The sequence below is a fragment of the Crinia signifera genome, chromosome 6 (genome assembly GCF_055691185.1).
Source record: "Crinia signifera chromosome 6, ASM5569118v1, whole genome shotgun sequence".
NCBI lineage: Eukaryota > Metazoa > Chordata > Amphibia > Anura > Myobatrachidae > Crinia > Crinia signifera.
The window spans coordinates 287,581,439-287,609,067 of record NC_139222.1 but is presented as its reverse complement, the minus strand read 5'-3'; the positions used below and the strand labels follow the sequence as shown (position 1 = coordinate 287,609,067).

The following is a 27,629-nucleotide window of genomic DNA, read 5'->3' as shown; positions in this document are numbered from 1 at the left end:
GTGGCAGTTTAAAACCAGGTGAAAGCCAGCCACAGAACCTGTGTAATTAATATGTGTTCCAGATTAAAGGGATGAGTTGGTCACCCTACCATAACGTGACCACTGGTGCCGTTTGGGTCAGACGTCCCCCCTAAATATTCACTATTTACATTAGTATGCCCCGCACAGGGATAAGAAGGGTCGTTGTCTACACTGGGAACGTGTTCTCCATAGTAACCTATAGGACACTTCTGTCCGTATTGTGCACCAGGAGGAAGACGGAAGAATAGGAGCCTGATTCTTATCACTTGCTGTTATTATAGGCATGCGTACGCAGGTACGGGTCAGTGCTGAGTCACACAGGTAGGATCATGTTACACCTGCCAGGTGAGTGGGCGTGTCTCTCTTCTGCGCTACTTCAGAGCTCAGGAATTCACTAAACCTTAACCCCATCCAACCTGTTCCACAGGCCAGGAAACACGCCCGCTGGGACTTGCGTTATCTGACATTTGGGTCATATGTAGCAGAGAAGGAAAAGCCGATGATAAATGACCACAGAAGACGGTTATTAGTAGGAGCTACATTGTAATTTGCAACATTAATGAACACAGACTTTATCTTTTCTGTAAATTACTAACAAAAACTCCCGGACACTTGGCAATGGAATGGATAGCTTTTTATGGTGCTGATTGTGGCTGTTGTGACTCATGATACAAAGATCCTTGTACAGGAGCTGAGGCAGAGTGCACAGGTCATGGGATCTGATGAATCCTGCGCAATTCCTACAGCACAGGCTCCATAGCCGAACGCACTCATCTGAGTCATACGCAACTCAGCTGCATCTTCACTGGTTGCAGGGACAGAACTGGGCAACAAAGGGGTGCATAGTGTTAGCATGCGCATATTGAGTGGGGGGCATGTCAACACAACTGCAGCTGGTACAGAGTCGCAGGACTGCGGAGATACAGCCGCCTGCCCACAGTGCGCACAGATAATGATGGTGACCAGGAGACGGCCTATGGTTAGGGCAGTGCTGTCTGCAATCAGGCAAATATCAGCATTTTTATCTATGCGTTCAGCTCAGCAACAGCCCCATAATTTGCAATAAAGAAAGTAGCCAGCACTCTCCCCCAACGGCTGCCAGCACTCTTCCCCAGATGCCCAGCACTCTCCCCCAGCTGCAGCCAGCACTCTCGCCAGCCGCTGCAAGCCTTCATTCTCTGCTAGCCACAGCTAGTCAGCAATCTCCCCACGCAATGACCAGACAACATTCTCCCCAGTCATAGCTAGTCAGTACTCTCCCCTGGCCACAGCCAGTCAGCACTCTCCCCTGGCCACAGCCAGTCAGCACTCTCTTCTGGCCACAGCCAGTCAGCACTCTCCCCCGGCCACAGCCAGTCAGCACTCTCCCCCGGCCACAGCCAGTCAGCACTCTCCCCCGGCCACAGCCAGTCAGCACTCTCCCCCGGTCACAGCCAGTCAGCACTCTCCCCCGGTCACAGCCAGTCAGCACTCTCCCCCGGCCACAGCCAGTCAGCACTCTCCCCCGGCCACAGCCAGTCAGCACTTTCCCCCGGCCACAGCCAGTCAGCACTCTCCACTGGCTCAATGCGTTCAGCTCAGCAACAGCCCCATAATTTGCAATAAAGAAAGTAGCCAGAACTCTCCCCCAACGGCTGCCAGCACTCTTCCCCAGATGCCCAGCACTCTCCCCCAGCTGCAACCAGCCAGCACTCTCGCCAGCCGCTGCAAGCCTTCATTCTTTGCTAGCCACAGCTAGTCAGCAATCTCCCCACGCAATGACCAGACAACATTCTCCCCAGTCATAGCTAGTCACGACTCTCCACCAGTCACAGCCAGTCAGCACTCTCCCCTGGCCACAGCCAGTCAGCACTCTCTTCTGGCCACAGTCAGTCAGCACTCTCTCCCTGGCCACAGCCAGTCAGCACTCTCTCCCAGTCACAGCCAGTCAGCACTCTCCCCCAGTCACAGCCAGTCAGCACTCTCTCCCAGTCACAGCCAGTCAGCACTCTCTCCCAGTCACAGCCAGTCAGCACTCTCTCCCTGGCCACAGCCAGTCAGCACTCTCTCCCAGTCACAGCCAGTCAGCACTCTCTCCCTGGCCACAGCCAGTCAGCACTCTCTCCCAGTCACAGCCAGTCAGCACTCTCTCCCTGGCCACAGCCAGTCAGCACTCTCTCCCAGTCACAGCCAGTCAGCACTCTCTCCCAGGCCACATCCACATCAGCCTCCCCGCCCAGCTGACCCGAGCTCCCCCCAATCCCTCCCTGCCTCCCTGAAGCAGAGACAAGCATGGAAACCGCTCCCCACCACTATGCTGATGGGAGACATGCATGTGAGAGGCATCGCGCGCTCCGCCTGTCCGCCAGCCTGCGCCAGCTCAGGAGATATGGCGCTTCCTCAGGTTGGCTGGGAGGCGGAGCACCTCTGTATGTGCCCTCTGCTGACTACACGTGATGTGATGACCTTCTGCAGTAACTTACTGGGGTCCTGTCATTATTTTTATTGTCTGATGGGGTCCCAGAGCTGAGTAGTTTGAGGACCCCTGATCTGGGGAATGTAACCTGAACAAACCACCTACAGTATATACAGTATAAACATACCAATAAAAACGTCATTATTTACATTTTGTTACACGAAACACTGTACAACAAATTACCATATAAATAACACATTATGGCGATAATAATAAATATTTAAAAAATATATAATTTTCACAAAGACAACTGCGTTCCTGCCGCCTCGTCGAGAGGTATAAAGCGCCGTACCAATGGATTGTCTTACAGGTCCATCCGCGGACCGCACAGTGCTGATTTCTTGTATACCCAACGCATTTCGCCAGCACTTTTATGTCAGAGTGTCCCGGCCAGCCTGGCTGAGCATTGCATTGGTGACAGACCTTGTGTACTATATACAATAGCTGTATCATTGTCCGTTATACTGAGAGGTGCAGTTTCCTTCCATCCACAGAAGCATGAATGAAATGATTTGGCGCGCAGTAATCAGGTATCGGGTGTTCCGGTAGCTCCTCGCAGGACTAGTGTTGTCCTGTTGTTTCGTCCTCTTCCGGTGACGGCTCGAACACATCCTCCCACTGCGTCACGGTCACGGTCTCATTATACGTCGGTGGCGGTGTCAGAGGTTCTGGCCACTTCTCCTCCGCTATAAATCCTCGTCTCTTGAGCTCATGAATGTCAGAGCTGATGCGGAGCAAGGTGGGGTTGGACAGCTGCAGGTCCCCGACAAGAACCCCTCTTCTTTGGGCCAGGTTGCTGTTGTACGGAGGGGGCTCAATGTCTGGAGGCGGGCCGAGTGTCACCGTCCACACGGTGGCAGTACCGCAGAGCATCACGTCTTCATAGCGAGGGGCCTCAAACTGTGTAGGGTCACTGTGGGAAGAGAGAGGAGAGGGTGTCAATGAAGTTCTACAGGGGGGGTGGACGCGGCCAGTACCCACCACTAATATGAAGGGGGCCGTTTATGAGGGAGAAGGGAGAACTTACTGGGCACGCACTGTACGATTTTCATGAATGGCATGCACAATAACGATATATTTAATGATGTCATCGTGCGTATCGTTCAGTGTGTAACCATCGTTAATGATGCGCGTTCTTGCAGATAGTTAACGATAACCCTGATTGTCTGAACATGCAGTCCAATCTAATGATATCGACAGTGCCCTGTCTCAGTGATGGCACTGAACGCTATCATTATATCGGTGGTGCTGCGTATCGTATAGCGTGCACGAGGCATTACAGTATCATCCTTCTCATCCACATATACACTTCTCTAAGATGCTTTTGTGGAGGTGACTACGCCCACTGCGCCACACAGGGCTTATCTATGAGGCTGTCAGCTGCAGTTACTGACGTCCATAGAGGGTGGAGGGTACTTTTTACCCGAGCCCAGGTCTGCTGGAAGGGCCCGGGGCCTACTTAACCCTCCCTCATTGCGGGGAGCCAGGCAGTGGGGAGAGAGATTACAGCCTGCAGACGCAGCACAGCCTCTCACCACAGCTCAGCACATACTGCTCAGTGCCGTGTGCTGAGGGGAGACAGACAGCTGCAGCCACAGCACAGCCTCTCTCCCCAGCCCAGCACATACTGCTCAGTGCCGTGTTCTGAGGGGAGAGAGACAGCTGCAGCCACAGCACAGCCTCTCTCCCCAGCCCAGCACATACTGCTCAGTGCCGTGTGCTGAGCTGGGGGGGAGAGAGACAGCTGCAGCCGCAGCACAGCCTCTCTCCCCAGCCCAGCACATACTGCTCAGTGCCGTGTTCTGAGTGGAGAGAGACAGCTGCAGCCACAGTACAGCCTCTCTCCCCAGCTCAGCACATACTGCTCAGTGCCGTGTGCTGAGGGGAGACAGACAGCTGCAGCCACAGCACAGCCTCTCTCCCCAGCTCAGCACATACTGCTCAGTGCCGTGTGCTGAGCTGGGGGAGGAGAGAGACAGTTACTTTTTTCATGGGATGTAGCCACGCCCCTCGCAGAGGCCCCACCCACACCAGGTGTCCACTGTCCCTCCTATATATTATATCTGACCTTTGTACCTGTTAGCACAACTATAATTACTGCACTCTCCACACTGCGCCCTTATCTGTGCAACTTCTATATAGCTGTGCAGCACTCAGAGGGCCTGATTCAGACCTCTCCGCTAGGCTGCATGTGCTCTCAGCCTAATAAACAGGTAAATGACACCCGCCGCCTGGCCCACCCCCCACCACACGAATCCAGTCACTAGCATGCGAGGGGATGTGTACACGTACGCACACGGCCGGCCATCGAATGATTGTTTCCCGTTCGCAGATAAGACTTCATCTTGGCCAGAGATGGTCGAAGTCGGTGGTGGGCACTGATGTCATGTGATGTCAGCCACGCCCATAAGACACTGGCCGTTCCCTTGCTCCAGCCCCCTGCCAGCCCATGGCCCTCCCCTCCTGGAGCAAACGGCCCGGCGAGGGTAATATTGGCAGAAGCCGTTTGCTCCTGGGGTTTGCACATGCGCATCTCTGTGCAAGCCCCAACCATCGCGGATGGGGACGAATTAGGCCCGCTACGAGTGGATCTGAATCAGCCCCTGGCACTGCTGGGAGACACTAAACTTTTTTTTAAATGAAAAGAGGTGATGTTACCCATAGCAACCAAATACATTCTGTCCATTGTTCTCTAGAATTCTATAGAGAAATGACAGAATCTGATTGGGCTATGGCAACATCCGCTCATTTACCCATATAGAGCGTGCCGATGTTACAGAGGGTTAATACACCTGACCCCTTGTAGAACCACTCCGGAGTTATGACGCCGCGCCCAGGGACTGCGCTGAGGGCTCCGGCTGAATCCGGCAGGGTCCCTGTGAAGGTCACAGGAGACACTGTGTGACATTTAGTTTGTCTTACTTGTTCTACTTATTTAAGTGTTTTGCATTATTATACTTCCTCTATAGATCCAGTGGGATCCCTAGGAGGGGTAAGTGTGATCCCTAGGAGGAGTGAGTGCGATCCCTAGGAGGGGGAAGTGTGATCCCTAAGAGGAGTGAGTGTGATCCCTAAGAGGAGTGAGTGTGATCCCAAAGGGGAGTGAGTGTGATCCCTAAGAGGGGTAAGTGTGATCCCTAGGAGGGGTAACTGTGATCCCTCGAAGGGGGAAGTGTGATCCCTCGGAGGAGTGAGTGTGATCCCTCGGAGGAGTGAGTGTGATCCCTCGGAGGAATGAGTGTGATCCCTCGGAGGAGTGAGTGTGATCCCTAGGAGAAGTGAGTGTGATCCCTCAGAGGAGTGAGAGTGATTCCTAGGATAAATGATTGTGATCACTCGGAGGGGGAACTGTGATCCCTAGAAGGATTGAGTGTGATTCCTAGGAGGAGTGAGTGTGATTCCTAGGAGGAGTGAGTGTGATTCCTAGGAGGAGTGAGTGTGATTCCTAGGAGGAGTGAGTGTGATCCCTAGGAGGAGTGAGTGTGATCCCTAGGAGGAGTGAGTGTGATCCTTAGGAGGGGGAAGTGTGATTCCTTGGAGGGGAAATGTGATCCCTTGGAGGTGAAGTGTGATCCCTAGGAGGAATAAGTGTGATCCCTAGAAGGAGTGAATGTGATCCCTAGGAGGGGGGAGTGTGATCCTAGAAGGAGTAAGTGCGATCCCTAGGAGGGGGAAGTGTGATCCCTAGGAGGGGAAAAGTGTGACCCCTAGGAGGAGTGACTGTGATCCCTAGGAGGGGAAAGTGTGATCCCTAGGAGGGGAAAGTGTGATCCCTAGGAGGAGTGAGTGTGATTCGTAGGAGGAGTGACTGTGATCCCTAGGGGGGTAAGTGTGATCCCTCAGAGGGGAAAGTGTGATCCCTTGGAGGAGTGAGTTTGATCCCTAGGAGGGGGAAGTGTGATCCCTAGGAGGGGAAAGTGTGATCCCTAGGACGAGTGAGTGTGATCCCTAGGAAGAGTGAGTGTGATCCCTAGAAGGAGTGAGTGTGATCCCTAGGAGAGGGAAGTGTGATCCCTAGGAAGAGTGAGTGTGATTTCTAGGAGGAGTGAGTGTGATTCCTAGGAGGAGTGAGTGTGATCCCTAGGAGGAGTGAGTGTGATCCCTAGGAGGAGTGAGTGTTATCCCTAGGAGGAGTGAGTGTGATCCCTCTGAGGAATGAGTGTGATCCCTTAGAGGAGTGAGTGTGATCTCTAGGAGAAGTGAGTGTGATCCCTCGGAGGGGGGAGTGTGATCCCTAGGAGGGGGAAGTGTGATCCCTAGGAGGAGTGAGTGTGATCCTTAGGAGGGGGAAGTGTGATTCCTTGGAGGGGAAATGTGATCCCTTGGAGGTGAAGTGTGATCCCTAGGAGGAATGAGTGTGATCCCTAGAAGGAGTGAATGTGATCCCTAGGAGGGGGGAGTGTGATCCTAGAAGGAGTGAGTGCGATCCCTAGGAGGGGGAAGTGTGATCCCTAGGAGGGGAAAGTGTGACCCCTAGGAGGAGTGAGTGTGATCCCTAGGAGGGGGAAGTGTGATCCCTAGGAGGGGAAAGTGTGATCCCTAGGAGGAGTGAGTGTGATCCGTAGGAGGAGTGACTGTGATCGCTAGGAGGGGTAAGTGTGATCCCTCAGAGGGGAAAGTGTGATCCCTTGGAGGAGTGAGTGTGATCCCTAGGAGGGGGAAGTGTGATCCCTAGGAGGGGAAAGTGTGATCCCTAGGACGAGTGAGTGTGTTCCCTAGGAAGAGTGAGTGTGATCCCTAGAAGGAGTGAGTGTGATCCCTAGGAGAGGGAAGTGTGATCCCTAGGAAGAGTAAGTGTGATCCCTAGGAGGGGGAAGTGTGATCCCTAGGAAGAGTGAGTGTGATCCCTAGGAGGAGTGAGTGTGATCCCTAGGATGAGTGAGTGTGATCCCTAGGAAGGGGGGGTGTGATTCATTGGAGGGGAAATGTGATCCCTAGGAGGAGTAAGTGTGATCCCTACGAGGGGGAAGTGTGATTCCTTGGAGGGGAAATGTGATCCCTAGGAAGAGTGAGTGTGATCCCTACGAGGGGGAAGTGTGATTCCTTGGAGGGGAAATGTGATCCCTAGGAAGAGTGAGTGTGATCCCTAGGAGGGGGAAGTGTGATCCCTAGGAAGAGTGAGTGGAATCCCTAGGAGGGGGAAGTTTGACTTCATTACTCTAAAATGATATTTATTTGCCTGCTCATCATTTACCGCACATAATGTACACATGACCAGAGGCAGGATTACCATTGGTGCAGCAGATGCAGTGCATCGGGCCCTTCAGGAATAAGGGACCCACTGCTGACTGATCATCTTATTCTTGTCACCCACTGTGTTTCCCTGTCACACTTGGCCTCTCCCTGTCTCACCCACTGGCTCTCCACTACCTCTTCCTGTCACCCTCTGCCTCTCCCTGTCACCCTCTGCCTCTCCCTGTCACCCTCTGCCTCTTCCTGTCACCCTTTGCCTCACCCTGTCACACTCTGCCTCTCCCTGTAACCCCCTGCCTCTCCCTGTCACCCTCTGCCTCTCCCTGTCACCCTCTGCCTCTCCCTGTCAAACTCTGCCTCTCGCTGTCACCCTCTGCCTCTCCCTGTCACCCACTACCTCTCCCTGTCATCATCTGCCTCTCCCTGTTACCCCCTAACTCTCCCTGACACCCTCTGCTTCTCCCTGTCACCCTCTGCCTCTCCCTGTCACCCTCTGCCTCTCCCTGTCACACTCTGCCTCTCCACCGCTGCACCTTACATACTGTAGGGGTACTAGTGCTGTGGCAGAATTTTGGGTACGTGGTCAGTTCCAGTCACCACTGGAGGAGGCTCTTGGTGTGGGTCTCCAAAGATGGATCTTGTAGTTGTAAAGCAGTCACAAGTTTGAAGAAATCTCCTATGAGGAGGAGGGCTGGTTCAGACTCCACTGAATACCTGTGCATATGGATCGGTGCAATTGTTGGGTGGCCTACGCGTTTTGCTGCTTGCCCAAATGCAGTTTTATCAAGGAACTCCTTGATACATCCATCTTTGGAGACCCACACCAAGAACCTTTTTTCCGTATGTGTACTCGCCGGGCATTTAAAATAAAATAACCAGCTCCCACCTACCCACTGCCAATACTTTTCCCCAATGAACTCTCACATAGGGCAGCTCCCTACACCCCCACTACAGTGGATACGGCACCAGTGATCCCCAATATTCCCTGCTCTCGCATAGGACACCCACAGCACCCTGACCCCCGCCTCCTGCTCTCACACAGGTCACCAACAGCCCTCTGCACCGGGCAGGCACTCACACAAAGGAGCCCGTGTAGCGCCCTCACCTGCTGCATACGCAGACTGCAGGAACCCCGCACGCACATGCGTGACATTACCGTGCCCTCCCCGCTCAGCACACGACACACCCCTCCTTTCTCACACTGGGGCCTGCCCCTCGCCGGAAGTCATCACATTTGCAACGCGGTCAACGGAAGCAGCCGGTAAGTTCCGGGCCATGTACATGTACTGTATGTAATGTAACCCAAAATGCATTCCTGGGAATGGGTCCAGAACTGTTTGGAAGGGCCGCAATACATGCCGAGGAGGAGAAGCAACAACCGGTACAATCGGTACAAATTATTTTAGCAGGTACAGACCGTTAAGAAACGGTACTGTACCGGCTAAATCTGTACAGTTGGAGGGTATGCCATAGGTGCAGGGGGTGCTGCTACTATGGGGCCCAGAGCTGAGAGGGGCCACCTTTCCTGTCACAGTTACATGTGTTATATACAGGGGTGTAGCTACCATAGGTGCAGGGGGTGCAGCTGTTATGGGGCCCAGAGCTGAGAGGGGCCACTTTCCCTGTCACAGTTACATGTGTTATATACAGGGTGTAACTACCATAGGTGCAGGGGGTGCAGCTGCTATGGGGCCCAGAGCTGAGAAGGGCCACCTTCCCTGTCACAGTTACATGTGTTATATACAGGGTGTAGCTACCATAGGTGCAGGGAGTGCAGCTGCTATGGGGCCCAGAGCTGAGAGGGGCCACCTTCCCTGTCACAGTTACATGTGTTATATACAGGGTGTAGCTACCATAGGTGCAGGGAGTGCAGAGCTGCTATGGGGCCCAGAGCTGTGAGGGGCCACCTTCCCTGTCACAGTTACATGTGTTATATACAGGGGTGTAGCTACCATAGGTGCAGGAGTGCAGCTGCTATGGGGCCCAGAGCTGAGAGGGGCCACCTTCCCTGTCACAGTTACATGTGTTATATACAGGGTGTAACTACCATAGGTGCAGGGTGTGCAGCTGCTATGGGGCCCAGAGCTGAGAGAGGCCACCTTCCCTGTCACAGTTACATGTGTTATATACAGGGTGTAACTACCATAGGTGCAGGGAGTGCAGCTGCTATGGGGCCCAGAACTGAGAGGGGCCACCTTCCCTGTCACAGTTACATGTGTTATATACAGGGGTGTAGCTACCATAGGTGCAGGGGGTGCAGCTGCTATGGAGCCCAGAGCTGAGAGGGAATTCTCCCATTTATTAAAACTTGCAACAAATTTTACAATATTTACAATATATCACAATAAATAAATAAATAGTATTTTACAAATGAAATCTTAATACATAACATAAATGAATGCAAACCGCAATATCAAAGGATACATCTGCCTAATAAGCAAAATATCAATAGAGAAATATATACACATGAATATTAACTTTATAACTACTTCATCCCAATATTGCAAAGGAAAACTGAGCAAGGCTTTTTAGATCTATGCAAAACCTGTTCCATTAAAAAAAACCTTATTACCAAAATCTACAGGATGTGAAAAGATAGAAAGTTCCAGCTAAACCTGGAAAAGGATATCTGCCACCCACTCAAGGGGGTTTCAGGCGGCCCCACCAATTGGACCACCTAACAGCATCTACCCTTTTCCGGTCTAGATCCATCATCCTCTCCACCTCGTGCAGAATCAAATCCACCACCACTTCACAAGGAAGGATTTTATCTTTTAGGGAAACCTGACACCGTGCCATCCATGTGTGGTATCTAACTACTAAACTGACTAAATAAATTGTGGTCAAATTAAATACACCATATCTTCTGAATGCTCCATAAGCCCACTCTGGGTAACTAAGCCCCGAAAGGCACGGGATACCCAAAGCTCCTGAAACTCTCTTGTAAACATTTACATTAAAGGGGCACTTGATCAAGAAATGGTCCATCGTCTCCACCTCCCCTAGACACTCCTCCCGTGGACAACCACGATCATTGGCATTTCTCCACATCATGTTCCCCTTCACGTAAAGCTTCCCATGGAAAGAAAGCCAAGCAATGTCTCTAAACTTCGGCGGTATTCTCTCTGAATTTATGAGAGCCAATCCAGCTGAAGCGACATCACTCGGGCAATCCCTTAGTGACAACGGAACATGAAAGTGGGTTCGCAAAATCCTGTCCCCCAACTCCTTCCTGGAAAGGTTTTGTACTTCCCCCACTTCCAGACCCCAACGCTTTGTCACCTTCAAGCTCTGGATAACGTAGATCGGAAGATACCCTCTCCGAATTTGAAGATTCTTCACTTGGCCACCACCTAACCAAAGTTTGAGGAAGGGGGACACCCAGACTTCAAATCCACTTACCCATCGAGGAGGAGTTTCTAACAATAAACTCCCAAGATTAAGTTTTAAAAAGGTTGTAACAAAAAAGACGACAGGGTTGATCATGCCAGCCCCTCCGTCTTTCCTCGACTTGTAAGTAATACCTCTCTTGATTAGGTTCATCCTGTTTCCCCAAAATAAAAGGAAAAACAAGGAGTTCAACCTGGCCCATAAAGATTGAGGCAAAAAACACACATAGCTGACATATAGAAATAACGGGATCAGGTAAGTTTTGCACAAGTCCACCCTTTCCCTGAAAGAGAATTTACACCTCTTCCAGCACTCCACTTTCTTGGCAGCATTCTCCAGACACTTCACCCAATTTAGAGTGGCATAATCACCATGGTCAAAACAAATACCTAGAATCTTTATCTGAGGACTGGGCCGGGGGAGGCTGTCCGGAAGGGAAAATTCTTCTCCTTCCTCCCCCATCCAGAAAGCTTCACACTTCTCTTGGTTTACCCTAGAGCACGAGGCTATAGAGTATTCACAGATGAGCTCTTCCATATCACGTGCCTCTGCCACTGATGACAGAACCACTGTGACATCATCTGCGTAAGCCACCACTTTAAAAGGGAACTCTGGGCCCAGCTGCACCCCTCCCACCGTACCGTTTTCTACCCTTCGTATGAAGGGGTCAATCGCGAATACATACAGGAGAGGGCTCAGGGGACATCCCTGACGAACTCCAGAGCTCACCTCAAAAGCAGGGCCCACCCAACCGTTTACAAGTGGGAAGCTCTCGGCCTGACTGTATAATGTTCTGAGCCAATAGACCACCCTGACTGGAAAACCATACCTTTCAAGTAGGGCCCATAGGTACTCATGATTTACTCGGTCAAAAGCCTTAGACTGATCCAACGCCAGCAAGTATTTTCCCCATTTCTCAGCACGGCACCGTTCTATGGCCTCCCGGACACCAAGGACAGCACTAAATGTGCTTCGACCCTTCACAGTACAGTGCTGGGATGGGGAAAGCAGGTGTTCTGAAAATTCTGACAACCTGTTGAAAAGTATTTTTGCCAAAATCTTTCTATCTGTATTGAGAAGTGCGATGGGGCGCCAGTTCTCAATACGAGATGGGTCCTTCCCCTTGGACAGTAATATGAGGGCAGATATCCTCATAGAAGGAGGGAGGATTCCCCCACCCAGGCACTCATTATATACTTCTACAAGGCGAGGAATCAAGAGGTCAGCAAATACTTTATAAAACTCAGATGTTAAACCATCTGGGCCTGGGGATTTCTTACAACTCAACTTATCAATCGCCATCTTAACTTCCTCTGCGGTCACACTCCTACCCAAGGTTTCAATCGAGGCATCTGGATTACAAAGTCCAGGTGTCTCCCTCAGAAATGTTTCCATCCTCTCTCTGATAAGTGGCTGCTCAGACAAAAGATTGGAGTAATAAGATCTAATGACTCCCAAGATGCCTTCCTTATCCTCACGAAGAACACCCTGTTTGTCAAAAAGACCCCTCACCTCCTTCATCTCGACTGATCTTCCGCAATTTTGGTAAGGATCAGGCGAGTGGTATTTGCCAAAATCCCTTTCCAAAATCAAAGAATCCAGACGGTTATACTGATATTCCCTCATCTGAGCCTTCACTCGGGAGATTTCCCCACTATCTCCACCCTCAGAAATCAAGAAATCTAATTTCCTTCTCAAACTCTGGTAGATATTTCTCTTTATCAAGTTCTTTTTAGCTACCAACCTCTTGAAGAATCTCCGAATTCTCTTTTTAATCTCTTCCCACCACTCAGATCTACTCCATCCAGCCTCCAAAAGTGTTTCCTGAGATTGAAAGAAGTCTCTAAGGGATTGTCTAACCTTTTCCTCTTTTAGGAGCTCAGAATTCAATCGCCATAGGCCCCGCCCCTTTTGAGTAGCTTCTGAAGCATTCAAAATGACAGAGAGAAAAACGTGATCAGAGAACTCTACTGGCTTTACCTCTGGAGGCAAAGTTTTCGAAGTCTCCTTAACAAAAAACCTATCTATTCTAGACCTACGACTACCACTAAAGAAAGTGTAACCCGTGAGGTCTGGAGAATGGCGAACGTGCACATCTACCAGACCTGCCTGTCTAACCATGCTAACTAAAAAATTAGAATCATAGCCCAGGGCTGTCTTTGAACCTCCCCTGTCTTTTGGCCTAATAACGGTGTTGAAATCACCACCAAAGACAATCTGCTGAGCCGTAAAAAGGAACGGTTTTATCTCACTGAAGAGACATTTCCTGTCCCATTTTGACTGTGGTCCATAGATATTAATGAGCCTCAGGTCATGTCCCCTCAGATTGACATCTAAAATCATACACCTACCTGCCTGTAATTCTATAACCCTGTGCACGGTTACCATACCAGTAAAAAGCACTGCCACCCCACTGTACGGCTCGGCCGCAAGAGACCAGTAAGAAGGCCCGCGCTTCCACTCCCTCTTTGCCTTGTGGAGGATGTTCAACTTACTAATTCTGGTCTCTTGCAAAAACAAAAAATCAATCTCAACCGTATTGAAAAAATCAAAGGCCATAAAACGAGCACGTTCAGAGACTACGGAAGCCACATTAATGGTGGCACATCGTATGGGTTGGGGATCCATGTTTCATTGGGTTGTAAAAGCAGGACCTTGCTCACTTTTCATTTACATTCTTCCCAGACACCCTATTTGAAGACCTAGATCTTCTAGAACCTTTCCCTTTGAGAGAGGTTTCCCCCTCCCCAATGGCACCCAGCATGCCATCACTGCCTGACTTCTGGGTCAGACCACCCTTACTTTGTGAGGGTCCAGGATCTGGTGGTTTACTCTCTGACCTAGGAGGTAAACCTGGAACTCTCAATAGGTCTTTTGCAGCTACCCCACTCGGTGCAATTACTGAATTTGACGAATCCATTTCAATTTTTTCCTCATCTTCCTCTACCTGTTGTGTCTCCTCTATTACCATCTCTTGAGTAGGGCAGCCTGTACCATCTATCTCAGAATTTCCAGCTACCTCCTCAACCCCTAATTCTGTGCCTACCGGATCCCACTCTAATCCCTCTTCTCCACTACTCTCCTCATTCTCCACTGGTTTCCTTCTCTTACCCTGCTTTGCTTTCTTCTTACTAACCTTGGGGACAAAAACTAACTCTTTACCCTTTTTTAGAACCTCCCCCTCCTGTTCTTCATCAGTAGAAAAGACATCAAATCTATTAGAGAGGACTAATTTTTCACTGTCATCCTTTTTCCTCTTCCCTTTATTTTCTTTTTGGAATTTATCTTTCTTTTCCCCAACATTAGCCGCCCTGGTTTTCACACCTACAAAGACAATTTCTTTGACTGGACCCTCCTTCTCTTTCCTGACAGCTTCCTCCCTCTGTTCTCGCTCACTCTCCATATTATGGCTTGCCCATGGACATCGACTGTAAGGGTGGCCGTCCTCCCCACAAAGGTTACATTTAACATCATTACAGTCTCTTGAGATGTGCCCAATTTTCCCACAGAGTGTGCATTTGGTGACATTACAATCACTACTCAAGTGGCGGAAGTCTCCACATCTAAAGCAGGTGCGTGGCTGCCCAGCATAAAAGCACTGGACGCGGTCTCTGCCAATATAGGCCGCAGATGGTATATGCAAGAAACCTTTATCCGTACTTTTTAACTGAACCATAGCCGACCACGCACCTCCCCAGACTCCCATTGTGAAACCAACCTTTATTAAATTAGATTGCACTGTGCAGAATCTGGACAACCAAAACAAAATATCCTGGGCAGGAATGGACTCATTTCTGACTAATATTGTTATTTTAACCTTATCCTGCTTTGTAACCAAATTAGTTCTATAGTTACTATATGGTGCCTGGGATCTGCATGCCTGCCACTTTGTCCAAAAAGCCTGTAAGCCCTGATAGGAAAGGAAACTTACATCAAAGTCAGGTGTTTTGACTGGATGGATACAGGCATACAGATCTGAAGCATGGAAGCCCAGGCTGAAAATCATCTCTAAAAACACTTCTTTAGTTGGGACTTCACCTGTCCCTGCCCATTTAAATTGCAAAAGATTTCTCCTCTTAGTCATTTGGCCAGAAGTAACTGCTGTTGGGGGTACATTCATATTTACCAAACTAGCATAAGACCTTGTGCCTGGGACAATTTTCTTATTTACTTCATCAGTCTTATTATTTGCAGCATTAGACACATTTACTACATTTCTGGCTTCAAGTCTCTTTTTCTCACTGCTGATTAATTCAGCTGCAGCTTTTAACCTGGCTGGAGCATCCAACTGGCCATACACAGCCTGAATCACTTCCCTACCCCCCTCAGATAAAATGTTTCTGTCCAAGATAGGCATCCCTTGTGCAGTGTTACAAGGCTGCACTAAGTCACTGTGAGAAGCAGAAGTCTGTACAATGTTAGAAACATTCTTCACAGCCTTGTCTGTTAACCCATCCCATACAGATAATGTACAAAAGTCACTACCATGCTGAGCTGCTGCAGAGCCCACATTACCAGCTGCTGTAGGAATATCATTATTAGCAGAGACACCCTGATCCATACTACACAATGTTACCTTTCTGGCATCCTCTGCTGCTGCCAGGACTGACACACTCTCAGTTGATGCTTTACTTTCGAGTTCAGCAGAAAGGGACACAGGTGTGCTACCTGCAGCTTCTGCCATTTCCACAGGCCTCGTTAACAGCTGAGCTCCATCACAATCAGGTAACCCCTTCACTGCTGCCTGCTTCTCCAGTCGCTTCTCCTTTAATTTGGCTTTAACCCTTTCCAGGGTGGTAGAAAGGGATTCAATTGACTCTTTCAGTACAGACCTTTCCCACTTGCGGCAGGTACTTCTTTTTTTCTTTTTATCTGCAATTCTGGACTGTATGCGCTTGGCTTCTTTTTGCAGGTCCTCTATAGAGAAATTGTTAAAGGACTCTTCCTCCTCCTCCTCACCACACTCTTCTTCATCCTCTGTATTACCTGGGGATGTAGGTACATTTTCCAATGCATCTAGAGGCTTCACCTCCCCCCCCGCTTCACTCCCCCCTGGACAAGCAATGGCTGCTGCTACTCGACCCTGCATTACTTCATGCAGAGGAGCATCCAGGGAGAGTTTGGGGTTATCCGACTGAGGCTCCAGTTGACCCACTGGAGCCTTGCCAACAGAGCAGGTCACTTCCATTTCTGCTCCATCCTGTGTTCCATCACACAGGAGAGCACCCTGTGGCATAGGGAGGGCTTGCTGCGGCTCTACCTGTACCGAAGCCATGCTGAGGGAACTGCCGTCATTGCCTCTCGAGCTGCTCATGTTGCTACCTGATGCACCAGACTGGCCAACCGCACTAGTTGTCTGGGCACCAGGAATTTTCACTTTGGATTCTGTAGTACCACAACCACGTGAGGACTTCCGGGAGACATGTCCCCCAGGAGGATCCATCCCCCTGGGGGAAAATCGCAGGGAATCCCCCTGCAAACACTGGATGCAGCTGCTGGAGCTCACCAAACACCTTACTCACAGCTGACTCAGCACAGACTGCTGAAACTCCACCCACAAGCCTGTCTGGATTACAGGTGTGCAGAGCCCAGAGCTGAGAGGGGCCACCTTCCCTGTCACAGTTACATGTGTTATATACAGGGAGTGCAGCTGCTATGGGGCCCAGAGCTGAGAGGGGCCACCTTCCCTGTCACAGTTACATGTGTTATATACAGGGTGTGCAGCTGCTATGGGGCCCAGAGCTGAGAGAGGCCACCTTCCCTGTCACAGTTACATGTGTTATATACAGGGTGTAGCTACCATAGGTGCAGGGGGTGCAGCTGCTATGGGGCCCAGAGCTGAGAGGGGCCACCTTCCCTGTCACAGTTACATGTGTTATATACAGGGTGTAGCTGCCAAAGGTGCCGGGGGTGCAGCTGCTATGGGGCCAGAGCTGAGAGGGGCCACCTTCCCTGTCACAGTTACATGTGTTATATACAGGGGTGTGACTACCATAGGTGCAGGGGGTGCAGCTGCTATGGGCCCAGAGCTGAGAGGGGCCACCTTCCCTGTCACCGTTACATGTGTTATACACAGGGTGTAGCTACCATAGGTGCAGGGGGTGCAGCTACTATGGGGCCCAGAGCTGAGAGGGGCCACCTTCCCTGTCACAGTTACATGTGTTATATACAGGGGTGTAGCTACCATAGGTGCAGGGAGTGCAGCTGCTATGGGCCCAGAGCTGAGAGGGGCCACCTTCCCTGTCACAGTTACATGTGTTACATACAGGGTGTAGCTACCATAGGTGCAGGGGATGCAGCTGCTATGGGACCCAGAACTGAGAGGGGCCACCTTCCCTGTCACAGTTACATGTGTTATATACAGGGGTGTAGCTACCATAGGTGCAGGGGGTGCAGCTGCTATGGGCTCAGAGCTGAGAGAGGCCACCTTCCCTGTCACAGTAACATGTGTTATATACAGGGTGTAGCTACCATAGGTGCAGGGGGTGCAGCTACTATGGGGCCCAGAGCTGAGAGGGGCCCACTTTGCCTGTCAAAGTATCATGTGCTGTATACATTTTTCAGTATGAGATGATAATTAGGGGCCCTTACAAACTTTTGCTATGGAGCCCTCGTGTATCTAGTTACGCCACTGCCTACAGTGATCCCAGCTCCGCAGCAATAGTGCAAAACTCTGTAATTAGCCGTCTCTTCCATATCACTATTCCAGCAGACTCACACATTACTGTAAGCCTGGACTTAGCAGTTCTGTAAGTAACCAGATATATTACTCAGCCCTCTGTGACTGTACGTTAAACTTTGTGCATTAAACGCTGTGCATGATTACCATTGGTTGTAACCTGGGCTACGCTGTGCATTCCAGCTACTGGTAATATCGAGAGGGCAAAGGGCAGCTCGTCATGCTGAGTGCGGTGGTTGTGCCACCCTAGAACAGGAAACATGGAAGGCCAAATTCCACAGGGAAATAATCGGAATTGTTGCAGCCACGTGCGGGGGAAATATTTCCCCAATCCTATGTTCCAGTTATCTAATCATTTGTAGCAATGGGGCAGATGTATTAAGCCTGGTGAAGAGATAAACTGGAGATAAAGTGGAGAAAAAGTGGAAGGAGATAACGCACCTGCCAATCAACTTCCAACTGTCATATTTCAAACACTGCTGATTGGCTGGTGCATTATCTCCTTCCACTTTTTCTCCACTTTATCTCCAGTTTATCTCTTTGCCAGGCTTAATACATCTGCCCCATTGTCTCCACTTCTACTCATTCACTATTCACTGGATTTATGTTACAATATGTTATCTCAGATGCGTATATCATATATATCAGACACATTTACGTGATAGAATATACAGAACATGTAACCAACACTCACATCTGTGGCTGATTTGCAGAACTCCTGACTTCGGTCTCCCTTTGGTTTTCCGCATCTTCCGGCGATGTTGACTTCTTAAGACAGTTTGTTAGGGTCACCAAGAAGTAGCAGATGACCACCAGGCAGCCGGCTCCCAGGAAACAGAGGCCCAGGATGAAGGCTTGGTTGGATACCGTCAGTAGAACCACACCGATGAGTATAGAGGACATGCCAAGGATTATCACGGTACGGTGAATGCCCTTCTTTACGTCGTAGGATGCCATGGCGGAATGCGTGGGTGAAGCTGGAGAAAAGGAAGAGCAAATTGAAGGCCGTACTGTGACACCCATAGCCTACTCTACTGTTCTACAACATGATGGGTCTATGGATAAAGTGCCAGCCAATCAGCTACTAGCTGCCATGTTACAGGCTGGGTGTGGAAAAATAGCAGTTAGGAGCTGATTGGCTCTCTGTCCACTTTCTCTCTCCAAGTTAGATGGACCAAGTGGTTCTTATCTGTCAACAAATTCTATGTTCCTACACCGTCGCCCCCTGCATGGCTGGAATCCCGTCAGACCAGAACAATGGCCCAGGCTGCCCAGTAATTAGGGCACAGTACATACCGCCCTCTGGCCGCGGGTGGAGATATACGGAGCCGTGTAATTAGCTGTTGTCTGCAGAGCAGCAAGTGTCTTCTATTACAGCATGGGAATTGTAGGCAATGTACATATATATATATATATTACCATGTGTGATACACAGTGTAATGTACTATATATATACTGTATAATAATATAAGTCATTATCCAACAGGCAGCATTATCCAGATTTACAGGTTCTCCAGCTTTGCTCAGATCTTCCATAAACATTATTACATGGACAATTATTGCACAAGTATTTATTTGTTTATAGAGTTATATATAGATGTACGGTATCACCCATGAGCACCGGAACGCGATGTACACCGGGCCATAGCCATGGGCTCACAGTGGTCCTGGAGGTTCTGGGATAATGGGTCAAATCTTTTCTAGGTTGACAGTCACTCGATCAACACCTAAGATTGGTTAACATACTCTAAGTCGACACAAGCTTACGGTCGACATACATGGTTGACATGAGTTTTCTGTGTGTCTATGTTGACATATGTCGACATGAACACTGTATAAGTGTACCGTGTCTCCACGCATGGCTCGCTACCATGCTCCAGGGGACAGGCACCATTATATTCTCACTGCCCGCTTGGAGAGTAAAGTATAAACCAAGTCGGTCTAAACAAAAATGCATGACATACTTGTGTCGCCAATTTGAGTGTCGACCATGTACATGTTAACATTAAGCTGGTGTTGTTCTGGCTAAAATTATGACAACAATAGCAGTATTATGCAGTATAAGGGAATGAGTGTGTGTGTGTGTGTGTGTGTGTGTGTGTGTGTGTGTGTGTGTGTGTGTGTGTGTGTGTGTGTGTGGATTTAAGTCCTCCATCAGTGCAGTAATCCAGAGAGCAGCAACCAGGAAGAAGAGACAGGTGCCTTACCATGAGGTGGGAGAGGTGGTAGAAAGTTCAGTACTAGTTCCATTATGTTTGTGTATTTATTATAATGATACAGTATATTTAACCTTTTCTTGACCCCTTATTTATATTATATAAATATGTGATACAGCCTGTACTATAGGCCATCTATAGTGTTAGATAGTAATACTGTATTCCATGCATTATCCAGTGTATAAAAAGACCAATGTGTACATTAATATCCAGGGAACTTGGTTCTTGCACGTCTACTCCAGACTACCGCATTGCTCCAATGTTGCATGATTGCGAGAAGGGATGGGGTGTAGAGGGGTGTAGAAGGGATGGGGTGTAGAAGGAATGGGGTGTAGAGGGGTGTAGAAGGGATGGGGTGTAGAAGGGTGTAGAAGGAGTGGGGTGCAGAATGGTGTAGAAGGGATTGGGTGCAGAGGGGTGTATAAGGGATGGGGTGTAGAAGGGATGGGTGTAGAGGGTGTAGAAGGGATGGGGTGTAGAGGGGTGTAGAAGGGATGGGGTGCAGAATGGTGTAGAAGGGATTGGGTGCAGAGGGGTGTATAAGGAATGGGGTGTAGAGGGAAGTAGAAGGGATGGGGTGCTGAGGGGATGTGGAAGGGATGGAGTGCAGAAGGGTGTAGAAGGGATGGGTTACAGAGGGGTGTACAAGGGATGAGGTGTAGAGGGAAGTAGAAGGGATGGGGTGCAGAGGAGTCTAGAAGGTATGGGGTGTAGAGGGAAGTAGAAGGGATGGGGTGTAGAGGGGTGAAGAAGGGATGGAGTGTAGAGGGGTGTAGAATGGATGGGGTGTAGAAGGGTGTAGAAGGGGTGGAGTGTAGAGGGGTGTAGAATGGATGGGGTGTAGAAGGGTGTAGAAGGGGTGGGATGTAGAGGGGTGTAGAATGGATGGGGTGTACAAGGGTGTAGAAGGGGTGGGATGTAGAGGGGTGTAGAATGGATGGGGTGTACAAGGGTGTAGAAGGGGTGGGATGTAGAGGGGTGTAGAAGGGATAGAATGCAGAAGGTTTAGAAGAGATGGGGTGCAGAGGGATGTAGAACGGATGGGGTGTAGAAGGGATGGAATGCAGAAGGTTTAGAAGAGATGGGGTGCAGAGGGATGTAGAAGTGATGGGGTGTAGAGGAGATGGGGTGCAGAGGGGTGTAGAAGGGATGAGATGTAGAGGGGTGTGGAAGGGATGGAATGCAGAAGGTTTGGAAGAGATGGGGTGCAGAGGGATGTAGAAGGGATGGGGTATAGAAGGGATGGGGTGCAGAGGGGTGTAGAAGAGATGGGGTGCAGAGGGGTGTAGAAGGGATGGGATGTAGAGGGATGTAGAAGGGATGGGGTGTAGAAGGAATGGGATGTAGATGGTTGTAGAAGGGATCGAGTGTGGTTGGACGGAGTTCAATAAAATTAGTTTGTTATAGATACATTATATGGACACAAGTATTCGGACGCTTAACGATTACACCAGCATGGACTGCAATGACATTATATACAAATCTGTATACTGTAATTTGGGGTTGGTCCCCCTTAGGCAGCTATACCCGCTTCCACTCTTCCACAAGATACTGGAGTGTTTCTGTGGGAATTTGTTCCCATTCAATCTGTGGAACATTTATGAGGTCAGGCGCTGATGTTGGATTAGAAGGCCAGGGCTGAGACTCACAATCTCCATTCCAGTTCATCTAAAGTTTCAGCCCCGTACCATTATCCCTCGCCCACCAGCCCCGTACCAGTATCCCTCCCTCACCAGCCCCGTACCAGTATCCCTCCCCCACCAGCCTCGTACCATTATCCCTCCCCCACCAGCCCCGTACCAGTATCCCTCCCCCACCAGCCCCGTACCAGTATCCCTCCCCCACCAGCCCCGTACCAGTATCCCTCCCCCACCAGCCCCGTACCAGTATCCCTCCCCCACCAGCCCCGTACCAGTATCCCTCCCCCACCAGCCCCGTACCATTATCCCTCCCCCACCAGCCCCATACCAGTATCCCTCCCCCACCAGCCCATACTTGCCTACCTGACCCTCTCCATGAGGGAGAAAATGCTCTGTGTCTGGACTTCTCTGGGAATGTAGGATTGCCAGCACCTGTGTTGACACCTTTCTTATCAGTTACCTAGCTTCCCACAGGTGCTGGCAATCACACATTACCAGGGAAGCCCAGGAACAGAGCATTGTGTCCTCCTGCAGAGGGGCATGCTGGGAGGTATGGATAATGTATGATTGCCAGCAACTGTGGGGAGGTAGGTAACTGATAAGAAAGGTGTCACCACAGGTGCTGGCAATCATACATTACCAGGGAAGCCAAGGAGCAGAGCATTGTGTCCTCCTGGAGAGATGCATGCTGGGAGGTATGGATAATGTAGGATTGCCAGCACCTGCGAGGAGATAGGTAACTGATAAGAAAGGTGTCACCACAGGTAATGGCAATCCTACATTACCAGAGAAGCCCAGGAGCAGGGCATTGTGTCCTACTGGAGAGGGGCATGCTGGGAGGTATGGATATTGTAGGATTGCCAGCACCTGTGGGGAGCTAGGTAACTGATAAGAAAGGTGTCACCACAGGCGCTGGCAATCATACATTACCAGGGAAGTCCAGGAGCAGAGCATTGTGTCCTCCTGGAGAGGGGCATGCTGGGAGGTATGGATAATGTAAGATTGCCAGCACCTGTGGGGAGCTAGGTAACTGATAAGAAAGGTGTCACCACAGGTGCTGGCAATCATACATTACCAGGGAAGCCCAGGAACAGAGCATTGTGTCCTCCTGGAGAGGGGCATGCTGGGAGGTATGGATAATGTATGATTGCCAGCACCTGTGAGGAGCTAGGTAACTGATAAGAAAGGTGTCACCACAGATGCTGGCAATCATACATTACCAGGGAAGTCCAGGAACAGAGCATTGTGTCCTCCTAAATATTGGCATGCAGGGAGGTATGGATAATGTATGATTGCCAGCACCTGTGGGGAGCTAGGTAACTGCCAGCACCTGTGGTGACACCTTTCTTATCAGTTACCTAGCTCCTCACAGGTGCTGGCAATCATACATTATCCATACCTCCCTGCATGCCAATATTTAGGAGGACACAATGCTCTGTTCCTGGACTTCCCTGGTAATGTATGATTGCCAGCATCTGTGGTGACACCTTTCTTATCAGTTACCTAGCTCCCCACAGGTGCTGGCAATCATACATTATCCATACCTCCCAGCATGCCCCTCTCCAGGAGGACACAATGCTCTGTTCCTGGGCTTCCCTGGTAATGTATGATTGCCAGCACCTGTGGTGACACCTTTCTTATCAATCATACATTACCAGGAAAGTCCAGGAGCAGAGCATTGTGTCCTCCTGGAGAGGGGCATGCTGGGAGGTATGGATAATGTATGATTGCCAGCATCTGTGGGGAGCCAGGTAACTGATAAGAAAGGTGTCACCACAGGTGCTGGCAATCAAACATTACCAGGAAAGCCCAGGAACAGAGCATGGTGTCCTCCTGGAGAGGGACATGCTGGGAGGTATGGATAATGTAGGATTGCCAGCACCAGTGGGGAGCAAGGTAACTGATAAGAAAGGTGTCACCACAGGTGCTGGCAATCATACATTACCAGGGAAGCCAAGGAGCAAAGCATTGTGTCCTCCTGGAGAGGGGCATGCTGGGAGGTATGGATAATGTAGGATTGCCAGCACCTGTGAGGAGCTGGGTAACTGATAAGAAAGGTGTCACCACAGGTGCTGGCAATCCTACATTACCAGGGAAGTCCAGGAGCAGAGCATTGTGTCCTCCTGGAGAGGGGCATGCTGGGAGGTATGGATAATGTATGATTGCCAGCACCTGTGGGGAGCTGGGTAACTGATAAGAAAGGTGTCACCACAGGTGATGGCAATCCTACATTACCAGGGAAGTCCAGGAGCAGAGCATTGTGTCCTCCTGAACCCACTGTGTGATTTTACCGTGGTCTTTTGCTTCGTGGCTGAGTTACTATCAAACGATTCTTCTTTCCAATAATATCACTTACAGCTGACCGTGGGGTATCCAGCTGGGAGACAGCACAAGATGGCGTGGCTGAGGCTGGAGGTTATACACCTGTGACTACGGGACTGACAGACACACCGGAATTCAATCATTAACAGGTGTGACCAAATACTTGTGTCCGTATAGTGTGGTGTGCGGTGTGTGTGTGGTGTGTGTGTAAATGTATATGATGCAGCATCAGATCTCTCTCCCACCATCGGGCAAGTGTAAGCCGCCCATCGCAGACTCCAGAAGTTTTCCGTCCTATGACGGCGATCCCTGACCCGCTCTCCCCCGTACATCGGTACTTCCCACACGAGAGCGCCAATTATTGTCATGTGCTTCCCGTAAATAAGTCTGCAGAATATTCCCTTACAGGGACAATACTGTGTTCTGTTCCTCTCCTGGCCCCATTACATTATTATTATTATTTCCTTCATGAGTGAGAACTCAGTGATATAAATAAAGCACCAGTGCTGGAGCATCACATAAGCCCCGTACACACGGGGGAGATCTATTGCTAAGTTTCTCCATTTCATCAGCGACCAGAGATGGTCGCTGATGAAAAAGAAACTGCCGGGGGAGCCGGGCAGTGGTAATCAGCTGGTCGCAGGAGCATGTTCCTGCAACCAGCGATCACCACAGGGGCAAAAATGGGAGCGCGCACCCGGCGATATATCGCCGGTGCACACTCCCATTGCGGGCAATATGGTCGCTTAGCGACAATATTTCCCACGATATTACGCAAAATCGCCCCCGTGTGTACGCACCTATAGTTATAAAACAACTGGAAACCAAAGAATTAGAGTTTATAGTTATTCTGCTAAAATGCCACAGACATAGAAGTTACTGCTTGTACTGATACTGGGAACATGCCACGGATATAGAGGCCACTGTCTGTACTGATACTGGTAACGTGACAGGGATATAGAGGCCACTGTCTGTACTGATACTGGGAACATGCCACGGATATAGAGGCCACTGTCTGTACTGATACTGGGAACATGCCACGGATATAGAGGCCACTGTCTGTACTGATACTGGTAACATGCCACGGATATAGAGGCCACTGTCTGTACTGATACTGGGAACATGCCACGGATATAGAGGCCACTGTCTGTACTGATACTGGGAACATGCCATGGATATAGAGGCCACTGTCTGTACTGATACTGGTAACATGCCACGGATATAGAGGCCACTGTCTGCATTGATACTGGGAACATGCCACGGATAGAGATGCCACTGTCTACTGATACTGGGAACATGCTATGGATATAGAGGACACTGGCTGTACTGATACTAGGAACATGCCACAGATATAGAGGCCACTGGCTGTACTGATACTGGGAACATGCTATGGATATAGAGGCCACTGGCTGTACTGATACTGGTAACATGCCACGGGTATAGAGGCCACTGTCTGTATTGATACTGGTAACATGCCACGGATATAGATGCCATTGGCTATACTGATACTGATAAGATGCCACAGATATAGATGCTTCTGGCTCTACTGCTACTGGAAACATACCACGGATAGAGATGCCACTGTCTGTACTGATACTGGTAACATGCCACATATATAGATGCCACTGGCTATCCTGATACTGGGAACATGCCACAGGTATAGAGGCCACTGTATGTACTGATACCGGTAACCTGCCACAGATATAGAGGCCCCTGACTGCACTGACACTGGGAACATTCCACGGGTATAGAGGCCACTGGCTGTACTGATACTAAAAACATGCCACAGATATAGAGGGTACTGGCTGTACTGATACCGGTAACATGCCACGGATATAGAAGCCCCTGGCTGTACTGATACTGGTAACATGCCACAGGTATAGAGGCCACTGGCTGTACTGGTAACATGCCACGGATATAGAGGCCACTGTCTGTACTGATACTGGGAACATGCCACGGATATAGAGGCCAATGGCTGTACTGATACTGGGAACATGCCACGGGTATAGAGGCCACTGGCTGTTCTGATACTGGTAACATGCCACGGATATAGAGGCCACTGGCTGTACTGATACTGGGAACATGCCACGGATATAGATGCCACTGTCTGTACTGATACTGGGAACATGCCATGGATATAAAGGCCACTGGCTGTACTGATACTGGGAACATGCCACGGATATAGAGGCCATTGGCTGTACTCATACTGGTAACATGCCACAGATATAGAGGCCACTGGCTGTACTGATACTGGGAACATGCCATGGATATCGAGGCCACTGGCTGTACTGATACTGGTAACATGCCATGGATAGAGATGACACTGTCTGTACTCATATTGGTAACATGCCACGGGTATAGAGGCCACTGTCTGTATTGATACTGGTAACATGCCACAGATATAGATGCCATTGGCTATACTGATACTGGTAAAATGCCACGGATATAGAAGCTTCTGGCTCTAATGCTACTGGAAACATACCACGGATAGAGATGCCACTGTCTGTACTGATACTGGTAACATGCCACATATATAGATGCCACTGGCTATCCTGATACTGTGAACATGCCACGGATATAGAGGCCACTGGCTGTACTGATACTGGGAACATGCCACGGATATAGAGGCCACTGTAATATAATGTAATGTAATATAACTGACCTGTACATACGGGAATGGTACGAAATCCCGGCGGTCAAAATCCCGACGAGGGGGTACGTGGATCGCCCCCCCCCCCCTTGCGGGCTCGCTGCAATTGCCATAAAGCGAGCCCGGTGCCTCGCTACACTCGGCACACTAATTTATTCTCCCTCTATGGGTGTCATGGAAGGAGAAAGTGTCGGGATTCCGGAGTCGGGATTCTAACTGCATCCAGTACATACACATTCCTGCCAAGCTTTATACACAGTGATTATAGTGACTGCCAGGAGTGTGTGTAATGAATACTGCAGGTATATACAGTGTATACTGTAGTATACTTTTAAATAAATGCTATTGCAGAGTATATACAGGTGAAAACTTGGACCCCGGAACTCCAAGCTGGAATGGAATTAGACCTGAAGCTAACTTTGCAATTCCTGAGGTTATAGTGCTCATTCCCGCCTGAGGGGTACCAGTGACAGAGGGGGCAGGAAAGGGTAGGTTACAGCCTCCCTGTATGGTGCGGACTAGCCCTGTATTACCCCAGGGAGCTTGTAGTCTCCTCCTCCGATCCACCCTTCCCCCCCCGCCTCTCCCGGAACAAGCACTACAAGCTCCAGAATGGCAGACTGCTGAAAGGAGCAGGTCCAGTCCCCATAAATCCATCTTTGTAATGTATTGGGAAAACAAGTTCAATGAGAGGGACAAACATCTATATTGAGTGTCCTTTCCCAAAGAGCTTACACTCTAAAGGCACGGTCTGTATGCAGCAGTACTGGCCACTTACCAGGTAATAGGTGACAGTCTTCTCCTCTTGCTGTTCCCGCCAGGTGTCTGTGGATGTGGAATGTGGCAGTTGTGTCACTCTCCCACCTGTCCCTACGCCAGGTCCTGGCTGCTGTGATACTTCATATTCCCCAGCGCTTCATGTCTCTGTTCTCTCCAGAAGTCTCCTGGCAGGCTCTCGTCAGACGATCACTGTCCTCCTGTTAGGATCCACCTGTGATACAGTGCGAGGAAAGAGTCCTGCAGGAACTGGTGAATACCTGGAGCTTCCCTCGCTGCCTGTCAC

The 27,629-nt window shown here is 49.9% G+C and overlaps 1 protein-coding gene across 1 annotated transcript; it reads right to left on the bottom strand.

The window, feature by feature from the left end:
• Window positions 1–628: 628 nt before the first annotated feature.
• On the bottom strand, window positions 629–27,629 carry LOC146007315 (uncharacterized). The gene is made up of 3 exons (XM_083145658.1): window positions 27,345–27,629; window positions 18,433–18,715; window positions 629–3,389 (listed from the first exon to the last, which is right to left on the bottom strand). The coding sequence occupies exons 2-3, from the start codon at window positions 18,693–18,695 to the stop codon at window positions 3,038–3,040; spliced, it is 615 nt and encodes a 204-aa protein (XP_083001784.1). The 5' UTR covers window positions 18,696–18,715; window positions 27,345–27,629; the 3' UTR covers window positions 629–3,037.

Bases quoted from the DNA above. Each gene is read 5' to 3' on its own strand.
- LOC146007315 (XM_083145658.1), bottom strand. From the start codon at position 18,695: ATGGCATCCTACGACGTAAAGAAGGGCATTCACCGTACCGTGATAATC. The intron at 3,390-18,432 runs GTGAGTGTTGGT...CTCTTCCCACAG, and splicing joins TCTGCAAATCAGCCACAGAT to TGACCCTACACAGTTTGAGG.